At 40.0% G+C, this 18,035-nt stretch overlaps 1 protein-coding gene across 5 annotated transcripts; it reads right to left on the bottom strand.

The window, feature by feature from the left end:
• Positions 1-511: 511 nt before the first annotated feature.
• LOC143292910 (uncharacterized) lies at positions 512-17,841 on the bottom strand. Of its 5 annotated transcripts, none has more exons than XM_076603598.1 (7): positions 17,330-17,841; positions 10,820-11,575; positions 6,357-6,633; positions 4,955-5,234; positions 3,536-3,684; positions 2,327-2,939; positions 512-1,828 (listed from the first exon to the last, which is right to left on the bottom strand). In XM_076603598.1, exons 2-7 carry the CDS (start codon positions 11,401-11,403, stop codon positions 1,356-1,358), a joined length of 2,376 nt encoding a protein of 791 aa, XP_076459713.1. In that variant the 5' UTR covers positions 11,404-11,575; positions 17,330-17,841; the 3' UTR covers positions 512-1,355. The 5 variants fall into 5 exon arrangements, with proteins under 5 accessions (XP_076459713.1, XP_076459714.1, XP_076459712.1 ...); XM_076603599.1 differs by lacking the exon at positions 17,330-17,841 and adding an exon at positions 17,155-17,183; XM_076603597.1 differs by lacking the exon at positions 17,330-17,841 and adding an exon at positions 12,299-12,598.
• Between the last annotated feature and the right edge of the window lie 194 nt (positions 17,842-18,035).

The following is an 18,035-nucleotide window of genomic DNA, read 5'->3' as shown; positions in this document are numbered from 1 at the left end:
TTACGATGTAATAATTAATTGCAATGTTTTTAAAAGCGAATATGTGAAATGCTTTTATTTGAGAACATATGTTTATTACTCTTGTTTGATCAAGTTATCTGCGTGTGTGGGGTGGGGTGGGGTGCGGGGGTGCGGTGCGGGTGTGTGCTGATTATGTGGTTGTGGTTTTCCGCAATTCATCTTTATTCTTATCTTATCTGTCTATTATAATCAATGTGCAGTATAGTAGGCTATGTTTATAATTATATTCAAATAATGTTTCTTAATTCTTTCTGTTTTTACATTAAGAATACTAGTTATTACCTGCAGTGTGTGGATGTATGTATGAAACGATGTATGTGATATTTTTTACATTTGTATCTTCGTAATATTTGTTGGGGCTGTTGTTGGCTTTTACAGTTATGGTCCCCATGTTGTTTACTTGTCTATGTTGTGATAATGCACCTGACCAAATTTCTCCAGGTGGAGATAATAAAGTTATTCTTTTCTTATCTTATCTTATCTTATCTTAACTGTGGATAGACGTTAAACAAAAAGAACGGACAGGCGAACACACATACACACATGCAATGCAATGGTGCCTTAGCAGACACTGCTGGTAAAGTAGTAGTATATCAGACAGGTGCCTTGTGTCTACATCATGAAAGGAAAGGACTGAGAGAGATGAGACGAATGGAAATCTTCACAAGAAAACATCAATGAACTCAGAGACTTCATAAAAAGATAAAATCAAAAGCTGCCACTCACTGTTACTTACATAAGGATGTGAGGCATGTTTATGTTTGTGTACATGTGCATGCAAACTTGTGCACATAAGCATACACGTATAGCATGTGTGTGTGTGAATTATTTCTCTCAAGTGTATGGGTATGCATCCATCATTCTGCAGTAAGTTGTAAACATGTTGACAAAACATCAGTTTAAAAGAAAGAGACAGGGGGTTCAAGTTGGTAAGCTTAATTCTTGGAGTCAGAGCAAATTTTCCTGAAACAACATTCAGTTATCAACCATAACAGATTTGGATAAGTGACAAAAAGGCACTCCAACTAATTATGCATGACCAAGATCTCATCTTAAGTGTTAGAAAGTTAAGCAAAATGTGTTCTGTTCCAAATATTTTTTTCTTATCAATACAGACCATTTCATAATTCTTTTGAGAAGTTCTCATTTAAAATCTGAAGTTTTATTAGCCTAGCAATTGTTTTTTTCTAAAGAACACGGTCTGACCATTTTTTGTAATTCCTTTATGTATTCTGTTTTTAATCTAAAGGGAAAATGACAGTATGTATTAATAACCTTCAGCTTTTTTTTTCATCACACACACACACAAACTGTGAAATGGAAGGGTGTCAACATTATTCAGCCAGTTCACCTTCTTGAAAGACTTCATAAACATTGAGTAACTTGCCCCCATCATTCGCCACATACAGACAACTGTTTCTGTCAATACACAGTGCTTGTGGCTGGTGGAGATCACTCTGCTTCTTCCCAGTCCTGCTGTACAGGTGGCCCCCCTTGGTGAGCACAAAGATGCAGTGATCCCCGCTGTCGGCCACAAATACATGGCCCTGACCGTCCACACACAAGCCTTCAGGATGGGACACTCGGTGGCTGCCATTTCCAGTGAAAGTGAAGAGAACTTGACCATCCAAGGAGACATGGATCACGGCCTTCTTCCCATGATCACCGACGATGATTGAGGAGGGGCTTGTGGGCAGGACATGGCGTGGTGACACCAGAGGGGTCACAGATACGTCAGAGGTCAGCGGCAATCGCTGGGTTGATCCTTGGGCAGTATCTATCAGGCTAATAAAAGAGCGACCTGAAACTGTAGGATAAAATGCAGTTCAGTGTCAACTTCAAACTGTTTAAAATAGGCAAAGAAAAAAAAGTATCTCTATAACATGATTCAAATTTGCATGTTCCCCGCATATATCGTAACTTATTGTCACCACTGAAAATATGCAATCATAATTTTAGGTAGAGCATACACTTTATAATGTAAGCTTATTTCCCATAACTTTTTGACGTTTTTGAAACCCATCCGTTCCAGGACAACAAATGCAGGCATATATGCAAAGGTTCTGAAATATTTCCTTTTCATTCTGTTTTACTGAGTCAGAAAAAAAAATCTATTTAAACCAAATGAAAACTTGAAAAAGCAAATAATGTCTGGTTTGAATGTAAATTAAATCATAACCAAAACATAAGCCATAAAGTAGCAAGCCTATCCAAAAGCATCCTTACCTACTGTTGACACTGCCAGCGAAATCAAAACCAAAACATAAGCCATAAAGTAGCAAGCCTATCCATAAAGCATCCTCACCCATCGTTGAAACTGCCAGCTTGTGGTTGCCAACAACTCCCAGGCCCCAGAGTCCCTTTTCTTCATCTATGGCTCTGACCACATGCATCTTCCTGTTGCCTGAGGCAGGAATGACAACATCAAAGCAGCCAGCAAGTGGAGAGGTAACGGCCAAATGTATGTCTGTGTCTGTGCCATCATCACCTTGTTTCCCAGAACTTGCCTGCTTCCCATCAAACATTCCTTCATCTGCTTTTTCTGACAGAGGTTCAGCACCAGTGGTGGGGTCAATGGTGAAGGAACGATCCTGCTGGCTTTCTGGTCCACCTCCTCCTGGTTTACCATTCTGTGGAAGCGACACACACTCCTCTGACAGTTTGGTCATGCCGTAAGGTCGCCATTTCAGTGCCAGAACTTCCATGCAGTTCCAGCCTTCTCCTTCCTCTTCCTTGTGGAAGCGTTTGAGGCAGGAGTTGTTGAAATCTGCTGCCAGCAGCACACTGGGAGTCAGCAACAACATGGCTGTTACCAATGGTTCATTCTTGTCGTCCGGCACAGCGAAGGACATGGAACTCACTTTGCGAAGTGTCAGAGTCTTGTGGGTGTTGATGATCAGGGATGTGGCTCCAATCTCCTGAGGAAAGAACAGCTATTATCACACTTCTTATTGAGTTCTTGAAGAATGCGGGCATGTGTGTGCTCATGAAAGACAGAAAGCACATCACAGACCAAGCACAACTTTTTTTTCTTTTTTTTTTTGTTATCTTCATCATAAAACAGCACATTGTTTGCTTTTGACCTCAAAAGTCTAGTTCCACTTTGATGCATTCTCTCCTCTTTTTTTTTCTTCTTTTTTTTTCTGTTTGTTTCAGACTTCTAGCAAGTGCTAACGTTAAAGGTTATGATGAATATGCTTTTCCCTGTCTCTCCTTGTATACCATACATGCTCTGTTATGTCTTCAGTGCAAGGATCATGAAGACCATGCATTCAACAGCAACATCATAACTTGATTTATGTTTTGCGTCACATTTATTCAGAATTGTTCTCTGCCATCTTCATTCCCATAAGGGCCCCCACTCCAACCACTCATACATTCTTCTTGTGCCGGGTTGTTTTCCGTTAAAAGGTACTGTTCATGACATGCTCTTAAACACATTTCAAACACAAATACAAAAAGGATAAGTCAAATAAACAATAACTGATAAATCACATAATTTATCATTGCAAACCTTGATTCGCTTGACCACACTGCGAAGGGATGACTGACAAAGACACAAGTCTACAGACATCTCAGGCGGAGTAGATGCAGCCAGGTTTTCCCCATCACGCAATGCCTGGCTTAAGGAGGCCTTGCTTGCCTCCATCAGTGGAAGAAAATCTGTGAAGATACATTGATTTTTTTATTTGAAGAATGCATGTGGCAGGACATAATTTAACAACATGACACACCCAACAAAAAACAATAGAAATAAACAAATCAAACAAAGCCTCATAAGTGGAGTTTCTGACAAACCTGTTTAACTCTTGGTTGTCATCACCTGCCTAAAAAGAAAACAAAAGTTTGATCTCATCATTTACAGTCCAGTGGATTCATATGGAACACTTTCATAACTGCACAGCTCATGATCACAGTCATTTGACTCAATTACCAGCACACAAAAAACACATGATGCTAAAAATGAGTTGGTTTTTCTTTCACTTATCAAGCCCCTGAAAGTCCACTTGACTGACTTGATCACATGTATTTGGTTAAATAATATTCTGTGACATTTCAATAGAGTTTCAGATTTCCTTTTTTTTATGAAAGCCAACATGTTTTGAGATTAGATGGTACAAACAAACAACATCCCATCATATTTTTATCAAGGGTGGGTTGGTTCATTTGACCAAGAACAAGCAAATTAAGCCCACTGAAATGCATATACATACATCACAAACTATTGTGCCGTACTTAAACATCACATGACAGGAAGTATCCAGGAGCAACCGTCACCAATAATCTGATACATTTCCACTCACTTGAAATACAGTAACAGCACCAGACTCTGCCTGTCAACCACTTGCATTTATAACTACATAAGCCAAAATATCAACAACTGTAAGGCCACCCAATCAGGTTCTGTTTTTGCTATAGTTCAGCGTTCTGAACAGTAAGCTTTACACCTTGGAAACAATAAATGACCTCTTCCATGGGTACATGACTTCATTTATTACAAGGTACATGGTACCTCAGTTGAAAACAGTGGATACAAATTTCACAAGACAGAACCCAGATGTGATCCCACAACACATACAATGAAGCTCTAAAGGGACAAGTCAAACCATGCTTATATATATATATATATAATTCTTCATAATTCATGTCAAGTATTCTGCTCAGAACATCAGTAAGTCATCAACGTTAGGAAAGAAGTATATAATGTCTGTAACTGTTCTGATTGTAATAATTATTGTTCACTATGATTAAGAGAGAATGAAGAACCACTGTGCCTTAATGTAAGAATCCTAGTACAGGGTTCGCCACGAAATTTGGCCAGCACAGAGCAAGCGAACAGGCCAAGTATGTATCAGTTTGACATGGCACAGTAAAACACACGAACATTACAGCAAGGAACACGCAGAGTATCTATAGGACATGACCAGCTCACCAGCATTGGGCAAGAAATGCAGGATGTCTGTGATGTCCAGAAGCTCCTGTGTGTCTTCCTGAACCCTCTGCCAGGCAGTGTGGTGCTCAGACAGCAGGTCCATGTGGTCTGACACTGAGTTCTCCAGTTCCTCCAACAGGGAGCCCTCCACATCCATGCACGCCTTGATCAGGGCTGAGAAGAATTTGCGGATATCTCCCTGGATCGTGTGCTTCTTTACGTTCAAGGCAGCCATTCTCTCTTCCGTATCGCGCCTTTGCTCAGAGAAGAATCGCATCACCTGGTGTACATAATAATAATGTGGAAACAGTTAAATGAATAGGTGTATCTCGATCGTTTCTCTGAAGTAAGTATATTGCTATAGTATAAGTACCTAATTTTTTGTGGGGTAAATGAATTGTTATTGATAAGCATCTTATTATTCAGAGTCTTTTTTATGGCTTTTTCTTTTCTTTTTAAATTTGATGGAACTACTTCATTTTTTAGATATATACTTTTTGAAATACTCATGTGTCACTCACTGTCTTTAGTAATTTTAGTCTGAGCTATACTCAAACTGAACAATCTAGATGTGGAGGAAAAGAAATGCAGACAAATAAATCTTTCTTCATAGTGAAAATAACTTTGCAAATATGCTGAACAAAAATTTTAAAAAATCATGAGGGTGGAGGGTGAATCTAGCCTTGGCCCACTAAAATCCTCTCCACTAGAATGGACCATGTGTCATGCCTGACATGACAAACTTTATCCCATGATTAAAACTGATCAGATGTCTGGACAATGACTGTGACCTGTCCCTCATGGTACATGACCAGGAGATACTACCTCAATTCAATGATGTCCCCAATCTCTATGGGGGGAAAAACACAAACCCTCTTCTGCTTTATATATCTTGGTAGTAGGAGGGGTAAAAGAAGTCACTGTGACCCTCCAACAAGTCACTGACAACCATATTTGATGATTATGATCAAATGCAGTCAAATTATGCCATATCTATCTAACTGTTAAGTGCAAAACATAAAAACAAAAAACCCAAGAGAGATACAACTAACCTGAGTCATGAACCATGTCCAAAATAAAGTTGAACATACATGTATACAAACACAATGGATACAGATCTTTGATTTCAGTCACAAGTCCAAATAAACCACAGCATAACTGTATCACATTGTATCCCATCATATCATATCAAAGACTATCACCCAGACCACCATTAGTGGATGGGGGATGTAAATTTCCTAGTCTGTGCAGGACTCAAACTGGTGTACACTTGTCAAGTGAATTACCACAAGGCCACTGTTCCTGTCCTCAGTATCATCAAAATTAACTGCTCACAACACACACACACTCATTTATATATAAAATTATATAAAAAGATATATATGAATGCATGCACACGCACCTGGGCGTATTTCACCCGGCATCTCTTGATCGACGTCTTTTCTGAACTGGCATACTCTTGCACTGGCACTTTACCCGGGCAGTGGTGGTGGTGGTCAGTGACGCACTGACTGCAAGCAAGGACTTCACAGTTCCTGCAGAACACATCCAGCTCTGTGTCTGTGTGGGCGGGGCAGAGGAGAGTCCTGGGCTGAGACCTGTGCGTGTCCTGCCCCTCCTCCACTGGAAGCATGGTGTGGCCACTGTTGGAAGGGGTGGACTTGTGCCGACCACTGCAGCTAAGAAGAGTATGACTGGTGTGATTTAAAGGTATGACTGTGGTGTGATTTAAGGGTATGACTGTGGTGTGGTATGACTGTGTGATTTAACGTTATGACTGTGGTGTGATTTAAGGGTACGACTGTGGTGTGGTACGACTGTAGTGTGATTTAAGGGTACGACTAGGGTATCAATCAGACACTGTACAGCAGGAAGACAGGGAGAATGTGTGCCAACATGCACATGTGTGTGTGTATTACTGACAGTCTACTTTGGATGTGTGTGTGTGTGTGTGTGTGTGTGTGTGTGTGTGTGTGTGTGCAGTCTTTGTTGATGCAACAGTGCGATGACTATTAAAGTGGAATTGTTTTCAAGGATGTGTCACTTTGAAATGACACGTGTTTCGGAATAATTTGACATACATGCCACTGTTCAATGTCACTGTCCAGTGTGTTGACATCACTGTCAGTCAAGGGTCTTTGATGTGAGGTATTTTTGTGCAAACAGTGTGTTCACTATTTTGACTTTGAATGTGATGGTGAAGCTGTGTCTGGAGATGTTCAATAACTTTACCTTTTTCCTTTGCCATCTCTGTCAGTTCACACTGCTCTTTTCACAAAGCATTGACTGGTGGAGTGTCTCCGTCCAGCTCAGTGAATACAATCCTTGTTTATAGCACTCTCTTTTCTTCTTCAGCAGCTTGGAACTGTTTCATTTTGTCTAGAAACTCAGATAAGGCTGAGTTAGCGCCTACCTTTTTTCCCAGGCTGGATACTGATTGTCTGATATGTTTGTCAAGAGAATGATTCTCTCCTTTCCGTAAGTTATGGTGTTTTCTGACCACTCTTGGAAGAACGTGCAGGTATGGAGTTGCTGCCATACCTGGCTCAGATCAGTATCAACGACAGGTTCTCTGATGAAATTGCTGTGTATCCTGGTGATTTTCCGCTTAGAATGTTTGTATTTGTTATAATCTCTCTTGGAGCCTTGTAAACAGCGCTGTGTGAAGTTGCCTTCATTCTGGTGACGTGGAGTTTGTGTTTGAGATTTGGATGCTGTGCATTATAAACACGGGTGTGTCCCCTGAGCTCCTGACCGTCTATTCAGTTTGAGCAGAGAGTCATAGTCCCGTAACAAGTTAACTCTGATTTTCTTGTTTTTTCCATGTCCTTGACATGTCCATGTCCTCAAGCTGCTATAGCTGTACATTGTTTGTAGGGTTGTATAAGCAGATATAATATGGTTCTTCCTGCATATCAGGAATCACAAATAATAATAATAATGAACAGCTTCATCAGCACTCAGCTTTCTTCAAACACACCAAAAGCAGATAGGGCAGACAACCATGTACAAGGTGATCGAGGAACAGATGCCAGCCCCGCCTCTTGACGATGGAAAGTGAGGCCCACTAGAGTAAAACTGAAAACCTTTCTGGATTGTGCATCAGACAGCCAAAAAAGTAAACAGGCCTTGAACAGGACTTGTTATTCCTCAAGATGATAGAGACCAAACAATGCCAAAACTTTATTTTCATTAGAACTGCAATGGGTGAAATTTTTATATTCATTTTCAGAAAATATTGTGACTTCCTCCTCAGTTGATATATTTACATTAATGGTCACGAAGCAACTTCTCTTCATTGTACATTCCTAGTTTCCATCATGATGGAAGCCAGTTGTAGTCTTCCGATGTAACAATCCAGATCTAAATTGTCTGGACTGCACTTGCAGTCTACAATGGTCAGGTCGCGACGATTTGCGGGGTTGCGTGATCAGTTTAAACACTAATGGTTGACCTCTAGTTTTGCATGTGATTGTTAACTTGTCACTTGACTGTCGCAGTTTCCTGAGCACCAATCGTGTGAATAATTCTTCCTCTTCTTCGGTGAGAGGTTTATCGATGTCCTCGTCATCTGATGAGTCTAAATATATTGTCTTGCGTTTAAGTTCAGCTATGGGGGATGAAGCTCTGTCAGTGTAGCGTTTCTTGGGTGTAACTGGAGATGTGTTTGTGGAGACTGTTCTCGTTTTTGTAACTGGGGGTGGTGTTGAATGACTGACTGACGCGAAGACGTTGTCGTCAGTATCCAAGCTCATGTCAAACTGGTCAAAAGTGTCATGTGCAAGTTTCTGGACGGGTGCAGTGTGCTGTCCAGCCGGCGTGGTCTCAGATTCCATTGTCGCCACACACACGAAAGTCACAAACACAAAGGTTGAATTTGTGAAGTTCTGGCAATAGGGCACGGAAGCAGCACCAAATCACATCCACAAATCTGGCTAAAGCAGACACGTCATTTTTGTTTGCACAAAACGTCGCGAAAAGCACGTAATTCGTAGGCAGGCCAACATCCAACTCAAGGCTCTCCAACTCGACAAGATCACGAAAAAATTAAGTCCCAGGAGCCACAACCCGGAAATATGCCCGGCAGTTTACCCGCTCTTTTCATCACAATGTCAGGGACTGCTGGTTGAACTCCGGAACTGCAAAGTTTGGCTCAGAAACTAAATGGCACAGCCGTGTCAGCAGAACTGAAATCCACAGGCACAAAATATTGTCAGAAAAATTTCAAATTATCAACGAGTGAACTGGTTGAAAAGTTGAAAAGTTAAACACTGTCAGAACCAGTCGTTCTACTGCAATACAACCCGTCTTGTTGACAGGCTGCAGATACCATACATTGACGTACACCACGTACGAACATCACTCCCATAGATCCCATCGCCTCTCTCCACACACAGATTCATAAAGCCTAAACGTTCCACTGAAAGGTGTTTGCCGGGAAAACTGGCATTGATACTGAGTGTTAACAAACATCACTGTGTGAATTTTACAACCGTTAAAAGTTTTAATTCAACTGCATGTGTTAATTTAGACCTTATTAAGCTTTTACAAAATATAACATTGAATAAACAAAATCATGCGCCTATGGTGTGTGGTGACTGACAAATTTTTAATACCACGGGAGAGGGGTGGGGGATGGAGGATGGAAGGGGGGTTCATTGGGATACACACATTAAAATGATTATCAGTTGGAGCTGGAGTGTGTGTTTATTGTGAAAACTGGGGAATGTGTGTGTGTGTGTGTCTGTGTCTGTGTGTGTGTGACGGTGTGTGTGTGTGTGTGTGTGTGTGTGTGTGGGTGGGTGTGTGTGCCACGGTTACGGTGTGTACGTGTGCATGTGTGCGTGGTGTGTGTGTGTGGGGTGGGGGGACTTGTAAATGTGTACGAGTGTAAAGCGTATGTGCGAGTGCAGCTGCACAAAATAATGCTTGCACATCCTCCGTTTATCGGATCCAGGCCAGTGGTAAGTTACGCGTCTGCCGGAGCGTGTTTGCGCATGCATAATCCTGGAAAGTGAGACGTCATATACGATGTGTTTGTGTGCTGTCCATAACACACACACACACACACACACACACACACACACACACACACACACACACAGATATATATATATATATATATATCTTTCAAATCCAGTCTTAAGACCCACATTTTCGCCTCCTGATTAATTCTCAACAGCTCATCCCTTTCCAGTATGAACTGAAATGTGTGTCTGCGTGCGCATGTGCTTGTGTGCATTGTGGGTGTGTGGGTGTGTGTGTAGGGGGGGGGGGAGTACGTGGGGGAGGGTATCTTGTGTTCAATTTTTTCCTTTTTAATATTTACACGTGTTCTGTTTATAAACGCCTATAGGGCTTATTTTCAAGATTAGACGTAAATGTACATAATAATAATAATAATAATAATAATAATAACATGTATTACATGTGACCGGAGCACGAGTGTGCATGTGCCTGTGTGTGTGTGTGTGTGTGTGTGTGTGTGTGTGTGTGTGTGTCCCAACCATTTACCTTCTAGGTATCTTTCACTTGACTAAATATCTTTGTGTATTCACTTTTTTTTTTTAAACAAATCTTGGGTAGGCTCTCGGTGTGCTTGGTTTGTGCGAAGGTCAGGCAACTTTGCTCCATTTTTTTTTTTTTTTTAAAGTAGCAGATGCAGTGTAATGAATATGGATTTGACACCTTCTTGAAACTGATACTATCCAATATCACAAGTTCTGAATGTATCATATACATTGATATATAATATCATTTTGTACACTCTGCAGACTTGAAACAGAGCTTGATCTAAAAGACATATTGTAAAAAGTATTACCTGTCATTCAAAACAAACAATTTTTAACACGTATACACATGTACCTGAAACAATAGCGGTGTTTACAATCCAGACATAGAAGGTCAGGAGCCTGGTTTTTCTTGTTGTGAAGACAGCTGATGCAATGGCTGTATCTGGTGGCTGCTGAGAACACTCTCTGGATCTTCTGCACTCTCTCTCCCAGTGGCTGGTTTCCCTCCATCAAATAGGCACTCACCTCGGCCATGTCTCCACATGCTTCCACATCGCTTTTTGTCAGGTTTTGTGTTGTTGTTTCCTCTTTGTTTTCTGGAGTTGGTGTTGGACACTGATCCAGTTGTTCTGAAGTTTGCATTTCAGTCTTCTCACCTGGTGGAGCTTGCATAGCATTGCGCCTAGCACCTGAAGCACAGTCTGAGTGGCAGTGGTTTGGACTCATTCCTCCATCTGATGACTGAGCTGACGCTGCAGTCAGCTCTTCAAGGAGTGAACTGGGTGCAGTGGGGGCTTCTTTTTCACCCTTGCTTGGGTCTAAAGCATCTGACAGCTCTTCTTTCAGAGATGCAGGGGGGAGGTCAAGCACTGTCCTTTCCGCATTATCAGTCTCCAGCTCTTCCCTGAGGGAATCCGCTTCATGGGAATCAGCCATATGTGTCCTCTCCGTACAAATCAACCAGTCTCTGGAATTCCAGTGAAGGGACTCAGGTCTGGTTCAGTGGAGACTGTTCTCACTGGCAGTGTTCTCAGCTTGCTACTACTGGAACTCAAGGGCTTCAAAACTGCTTCAAGTCTCCAACTGCTTCTCAGTCTTCTACACCAACCTGAGAAACCAAAGATGAGAGAACAATGATGGCTGATATGAAGGATATAGATAGATAGATAGATAGATAGATAGATAGATAGATAGATAGGCAGATAGATAAATAAATAGATACAAAACACACTAAATACACAGAAAATAACCATGAACGATGTAATCAAAATCTGTTGTTTTTTTATGTTCTGAAAGAAATAGAATATTCAGACGGCCAACATGAAGACCTTTTCTGATGTCAGTTCCAGCTTCTATTTCAGGGATATGTCAGTTGTTGCAAATAAACCATAAGTGTGTGTATGTGTGCATGTATGTGTTTGTATGTGTGACACTGATCAGATGATGAAAGGTTGAAAGATTTAATATTGCTATATAGAAATAAAGCCTAAGATTTAACAGGTTTTAACTGTTTAATAAAACGTGTCTGCTTATTTATTTGATTTTTCCTTAAATCGTGAGAGAGAAAGAGAGAGAGAGACAGAGAGACAGAGACAGAGACAGAGAGACAGAGAGAGACAGAGACATAGACAGAGAGTGAAAGAAAGACTGTTCAAAAGATGAAAGATTTAACATTGCTTAAAACATAGCCTATGATTTTACCAACCTTTCGACAAATGAGACAATGACCAGCCATCAAAAAGACAAGGCGACAGAAAGGCACACACACACACACACACACACACACACACACACACACACACACACACACACAGAATGAACACACACTTACCTACACCCTGTACATACAATCACGCCAAACCACACACAAGAACACAGCTAAGTATCCACGGATAACATCATACAGGTTACTGGGACTACAGTCATATGCATGTGACTGTCTCTCAGCTGATATCATATCATGGCATGAAAAGTAGGACAGTGGTATCAGCTTCAAAACGTCAATCTCCCATTGACATTGTGTTACTTAAAGAGAAAAATAACGCAATGAAACCACCGTCTAACCACTCCTCTGGCTGCCCCGCTATCTCAATGGTGACATTTCTGATAAACATTCTGATACACAGTCAATTCACTGCATGCACACTCAATGACAGCAAAGAGTGTTTGAACTTTACCCTTCCCCCATTTGAGCCTCATGCCGATGACAGATACCCTCTAAAAGAACTTCTTCTTCTTCTTCTTCTTCTTCTTCTGTGTTCGTGGACTGCAACTCCAACGTCCACTCGTATATACACGAGTGGGCTTTTACGTATATGACCGTTTTTACCCCACCATGTAGGCAGCCATACTCTGCTTTCGGGAATGTGCATGCTGGGTATATATTTGTTTCCATAATAACCCACCGAACGCTGACATGGATTACAGGATCTTTAACGTGCATATTTGATCTTTTGCTTGCGTATACACACGAAGGGGGTTCAAGCACTAGCAGGTCCGTACATATGTTGACCTGGGAGATCAGAAAAATCTCCACCCCTTACCCACCAGGCGCCGTCACCAAGATTCGAACCCGGGACCCTCAGATTGAAAGTCCAAGACGGCTACTGTGTCCGTCTCTATAAGAATTAAAGCTGACTTTTTCTTTCGCATTATCACAGTGAACTTTTATTCAGAAAAAAGGAATGATAAATATTATTTGTTTTCAACTCATCATTTGCTTTTAGTCCCGAATTCAAACATGCTGAAACTGAAAGTAATCTGCGACGACAGCAAGTGAACATTAATACTACTGATTCTGCAAGACAGTTTTCTCTGAACACAAATAATGCTTTTTATAATGATGGAAGATTGTTCACCTGCACTTGTTTTTTGGTGTGTTTTTTTCTCCTTTGCCATGTTGACTTGTAAAATAATGCAATGATACTTCATTTTAAAACAAACCAAATTTTCTTTTTTAATATGCAAATTTCCTGTTCTTATTTTTAAGTTTCTAATCTTGTAGCTTTTTTTTTTTTTTTTTTTTTTTTGAGTGGGGGGGGGGGAGTGTACATAAAGGCGCTTTATCATGGGTACATAAAACATCCAGACAAAATTGTGTTCATGGTACAAAGCACATATGTATATACACACACAAACCTGGCATGGAAACTGCATGAAAGAAAAAAAAAAAAAAACTCTGAAAACTACGGGGCTCTGGAGCATGCTGCCTGAAGGAAACTTGTTTAAGTATGGATATCCCAAGGTTATTTTCCAATTTTAAAAGACAACTTATAATCTTTATATTATAAAATCATCAAATTTTCAGAATGTCACAAATAATAAGTTGTGGTTGGGTATACACACATATCATGTGAACAGATTGGTCAGCATTGTGTACACATATAATTTGCATATGCACACACAGTCTAAAAAAAACAAACAAACCATTTTTCTTGGTACTGTTGTCAGTGCAAAGTAAGTGTATTTAATGTTGTAACCTGCCTGTGAAAGCTAACAGCCTGCTGCAATTATTACAGAGTTGAACACATAACTGACTGAGATGAGCGACGGCAACAAATACACAATGCTCCTATTTTTTTGCGGGCATCCATTGCTGAGCTGATCCAACATTGTGTGTGTGTGTGTGTGTGTGTGTGTGTGTGTGTGTGTGTGTGTGTGTGTGTGTGTGCTTGCATGTCTTTTTCCATGAACATTGTTGTTGTTTGTTTGTTTTTGGGGGGGGTTGGAGGGTTGGGGGGGGGGGGGGGGGTGCATTCTTGCATGTCTTTTCCAACGCACACTGTTTTTGGGCAGAAAATCATTTTTGCTTCACAAAAACTTTTGCATTTTCACAGACAATGCCCTTGCCTGACAACCATGTACACATGTATGCACAAACTGCTGCCACTCATATCCCAACACACACCTCTCAGTCTCCAGTGAGTCCAGGTGCCATTGACAGCCATTGAGCAGTTTCATTTGAGGCAAGAGAACAAGCTGCATCAAGCTCTGAATGTTCAGGAATATGTATCTATAAGCTGTGTGCATGCTTGTGTGTGTATGTAAATGTGTGCCTGTGTCTACTTACAATCTACAAAACTGAAGAAAAATTAGTCCCCCCCCCCCCCAACCCCCCACCGACCCCACCCCCGAATCTACGTGTCTTTTGTTAAACAAGTAAAAATCATGAAGAACCAACAGATTACAACTTCACACACACACACACACACACACACACACACACACACACACACACACACACACACACACACACACACACACACACACACACACACACGAGGAAAGAAGAGAGAAAAAAAAAGTCTTGAAATTTTTTTCTTTAAATTCAAAAACAAAAGAAAAATAACTCAAACCCAGACTCACATGGAATTTGTCTTTTAATTTCAGTAGGTGTAACAAAAGTATGTGTGGTATCACCTTTTTATGTGTGCATATTAGAACTGATGAAAAAAGCTACCAACCACAAAACTCCAGCACCAAAACACAAATCAATCTGAACTGACACATGCACACACTGCAGGCAGTCACAGGGAATGCCACAGCCAAATCAAAGCAATCAGTTTAGCTTTTGTCAAAATATGCAAATAAAAAACGTAAGAGAGAAAAACTGAAGTTGGGACAAAGTGTGTAATCAAATACAGGTTACAGAAGATTACCAGAAAGGAAAAGATCTTGAAAGTTTAAAGTTTAAAAAGAATGATGAAGTCTTCCCACACTCAGACCGTCTGATACTGATCATGGGACAATGCGTAGGACATGCATCACACATACTGGTCATAAAAACAATATACTTTTCTCATTTTTGTGTGTGATGAATATATCAATGTTTGAACAATTTATCATTTTTTGTTATCATTGACACACACACAGTTTAGTTGTTTTTAATATGTTTCTGACTTACACATTTGTTTGTGATTGTAATATATGTTACATATCATATTCTTATAAAATTACTAGTGTACAAAATTTACACTTCCGTGTAATGCATATATATCAAAAGTTAGTGTTTACGATGTAACTTTCATTTTCTAGAGTTGCAATGCAATGCTTATTATTACAATAAATGATTTAATATATCATTCAGTGAGTATTTTGCTGGTGATACACTATAAACTTATGAATACATTTTTGCTATACTATCTGTAAATAACAATATAGGTGTGATAATTGTGCTCTAAAAATACTAAGCCAGTGAAAATACTAAACAGAAATGAACAAAACAAGCACACATGTTCAGTTATGTTGCCTCCCAAGGTTCCTGCTGATCCATGTACATAATATATATAAGCATAAGAAAACAACTAGAAATTCATAAAGAGCAACCTGCAACTCTTTTTGGGAGTGGGGAGGGGGGGGGGGTATGTATCCCATCTGACATGCTTTTAGATTTTGATTATCTGTTTGGGCATGTTATTAAATGAACAATGCTGGGGCCGTTTTGTTTGCGGCTGTCTTTTACGTTCAGTGATTGTCATCACATGGCCATCTACTCTTGATACAAAAACGTTTACAGATGTTGCCATAATTATGGTCATGTTAAAGGGGTGACCCTATATCCTATGAATATTACTGAGATGCTTGACTCTCTAAATTGTATGTGGGACTTCTGTGACTTATTTGGAGAAAAGTATTTGGGAATCCATGTGTACAAATAGAGATTACAATCAAAACAGTTCTATAGTAATTACAAATAATACATTTATCAAACCAACCAAACACCTGTATCTTTTAAACAAAATGAAAAGATGACTTGTACTTTGCTGTATCAAGGAAAACTGAAGCATTATTCTAATTTTCAATTAATTTACTACTTAGGAATGCATACAATGCTCACATTTGATTCCACTTGTTAGTTCTTTTTTGGATGGGCATGGGTTCTAGTTAAAACAACTGTCAGGATAAAATCCACCCCTACCCCGCATAGTCATTTTCACTGTGACCTTATCCTGACCATGCTGCATTTGCTATTTGTCAAATCTGCCGCTATGGATTTGTTGGGATTGTTTTGCTTCGTTTTGTTTTTGTGTGGTTTTTGTGCGAAAACAACAACAAAACCCTTGCAAAATGCCTAAATACAAACAGCCAAGATCTGAAATCAATAAAAGACCCATCACATTGTTATACTTAAAAGACAGAATGACTTTTGACTCAATTTCCAGCACTTGTTTACACCATAAATATGATGACATAATGTCATATAAACAGCGAAGTGACTTATCATTCAACCACTTTTCATGCCATAAGGTGGCAGAATGCTCAAGACACTTATCTGCCAATACAGTGTCCGTGAGGGTCTGGGTTTGAATCCTGATCTTGTCTTTTCTCTTAAGTCTGACTGGAAAATCAAACTGAGCATCTATCATAATCATATCTGAGGTCCAGTACGCAGCACACACTTGACACACTGAAAAACACTCAACATAAGTGAGTCCTCTGATAAAAATTATGTACCGGTAGACGAAATCCACTCTGATAGGTGTATGAACACATGTGCATGCACCTGAGAGCTGACTTAGCACGCTGGGTTACGGTACTGGCCAGGCATCTGTCTAGCAGATGTGGTGTAGCATATATGGATTTGTCCTAATGCAGTGCCTCCTAGAGAAACTGAAACTGTCAACAACAACAAAATTAAAAGTACTGACATTCTGGTGTAAAGCAACACAAAAAAACAGTGACACTTACATTAATGTCATCCAGCTTTCACATCAGTGAACATCTTCATCACACACACACACACACACACACACACACACACACACACACACACACACACACACACACACACACACACACACACACACACACACACACAAGCCACCAAAGTGAAGGTCAGTGATAGAGAAGTTGCTCCACTTACATTATCAATTGGCAAACCTCTCCACTCCTGCTGATGAAGATTTACCACTGTTACAATGACTTTTGACAAGACACAAGAATATTGGCAATTCATATATGTCGTTTTTTCTTCTTTTCCAAGGCTCTGGTCATGATGACCATATGACTCACAGAACACACACACACAGGATTAACGATGATGAATCAGATGAACAGCATGGTATATAAACACATCAGATTACACTGTACGTTATGTTACAAGCAACAGCATTAACACTTTATACATTTTTGGGGCATGAATGTTCTTTCATTGATTTCTTAGGTTCAGATTGATGATTTGTTCAGTTGAAACCATGACCTTTTGCTAATTCTTATTATCCTCCACAACACAAAATGGCATGAAAGTAAATAAGACATTGTTCTTTTTCCAAAGCACAATCATGCCCGTTTTCCACCACTTGAATATCCATCACTGACTTGATCACCTGATCAATTATTCTGCCCCAAGGCTGATGTCCATCACACCACTTTGGGATTCATAAGCTTGTTTTCCGTCTGCTCCCTAATGATGTATACGACTAAAACTGTGTTCCATTACACATTTGTTGCTGATTAAGAAAGTGTACTGTTCTTTTTTGTCACATGACTAGTATAACGGTTATGTTTGTATTTGACAACTGACACTGTTGCTTATAGTTGCTTTGGCTTTTGACAATTGACTTGTGTCC

The sequence above is a fragment of the Babylonia areolata genome, chromosome 18, assembly GCF_041734735.1.
Source record: "Babylonia areolata isolate BAREFJ2019XMU chromosome 18, ASM4173473v1, whole genome shotgun sequence".
Classification (NCBI taxonomy): domain Eukaryota; kingdom Metazoa; phylum Mollusca; class Gastropoda; order Neogastropoda; family Buccinidae; genus Babylonia; species Babylonia areolata.
The sequence above is the reverse complement of the archived record's forward strand: the minus strand, read 5'-3'. Positions and strand labels throughout refer to the sequence as shown.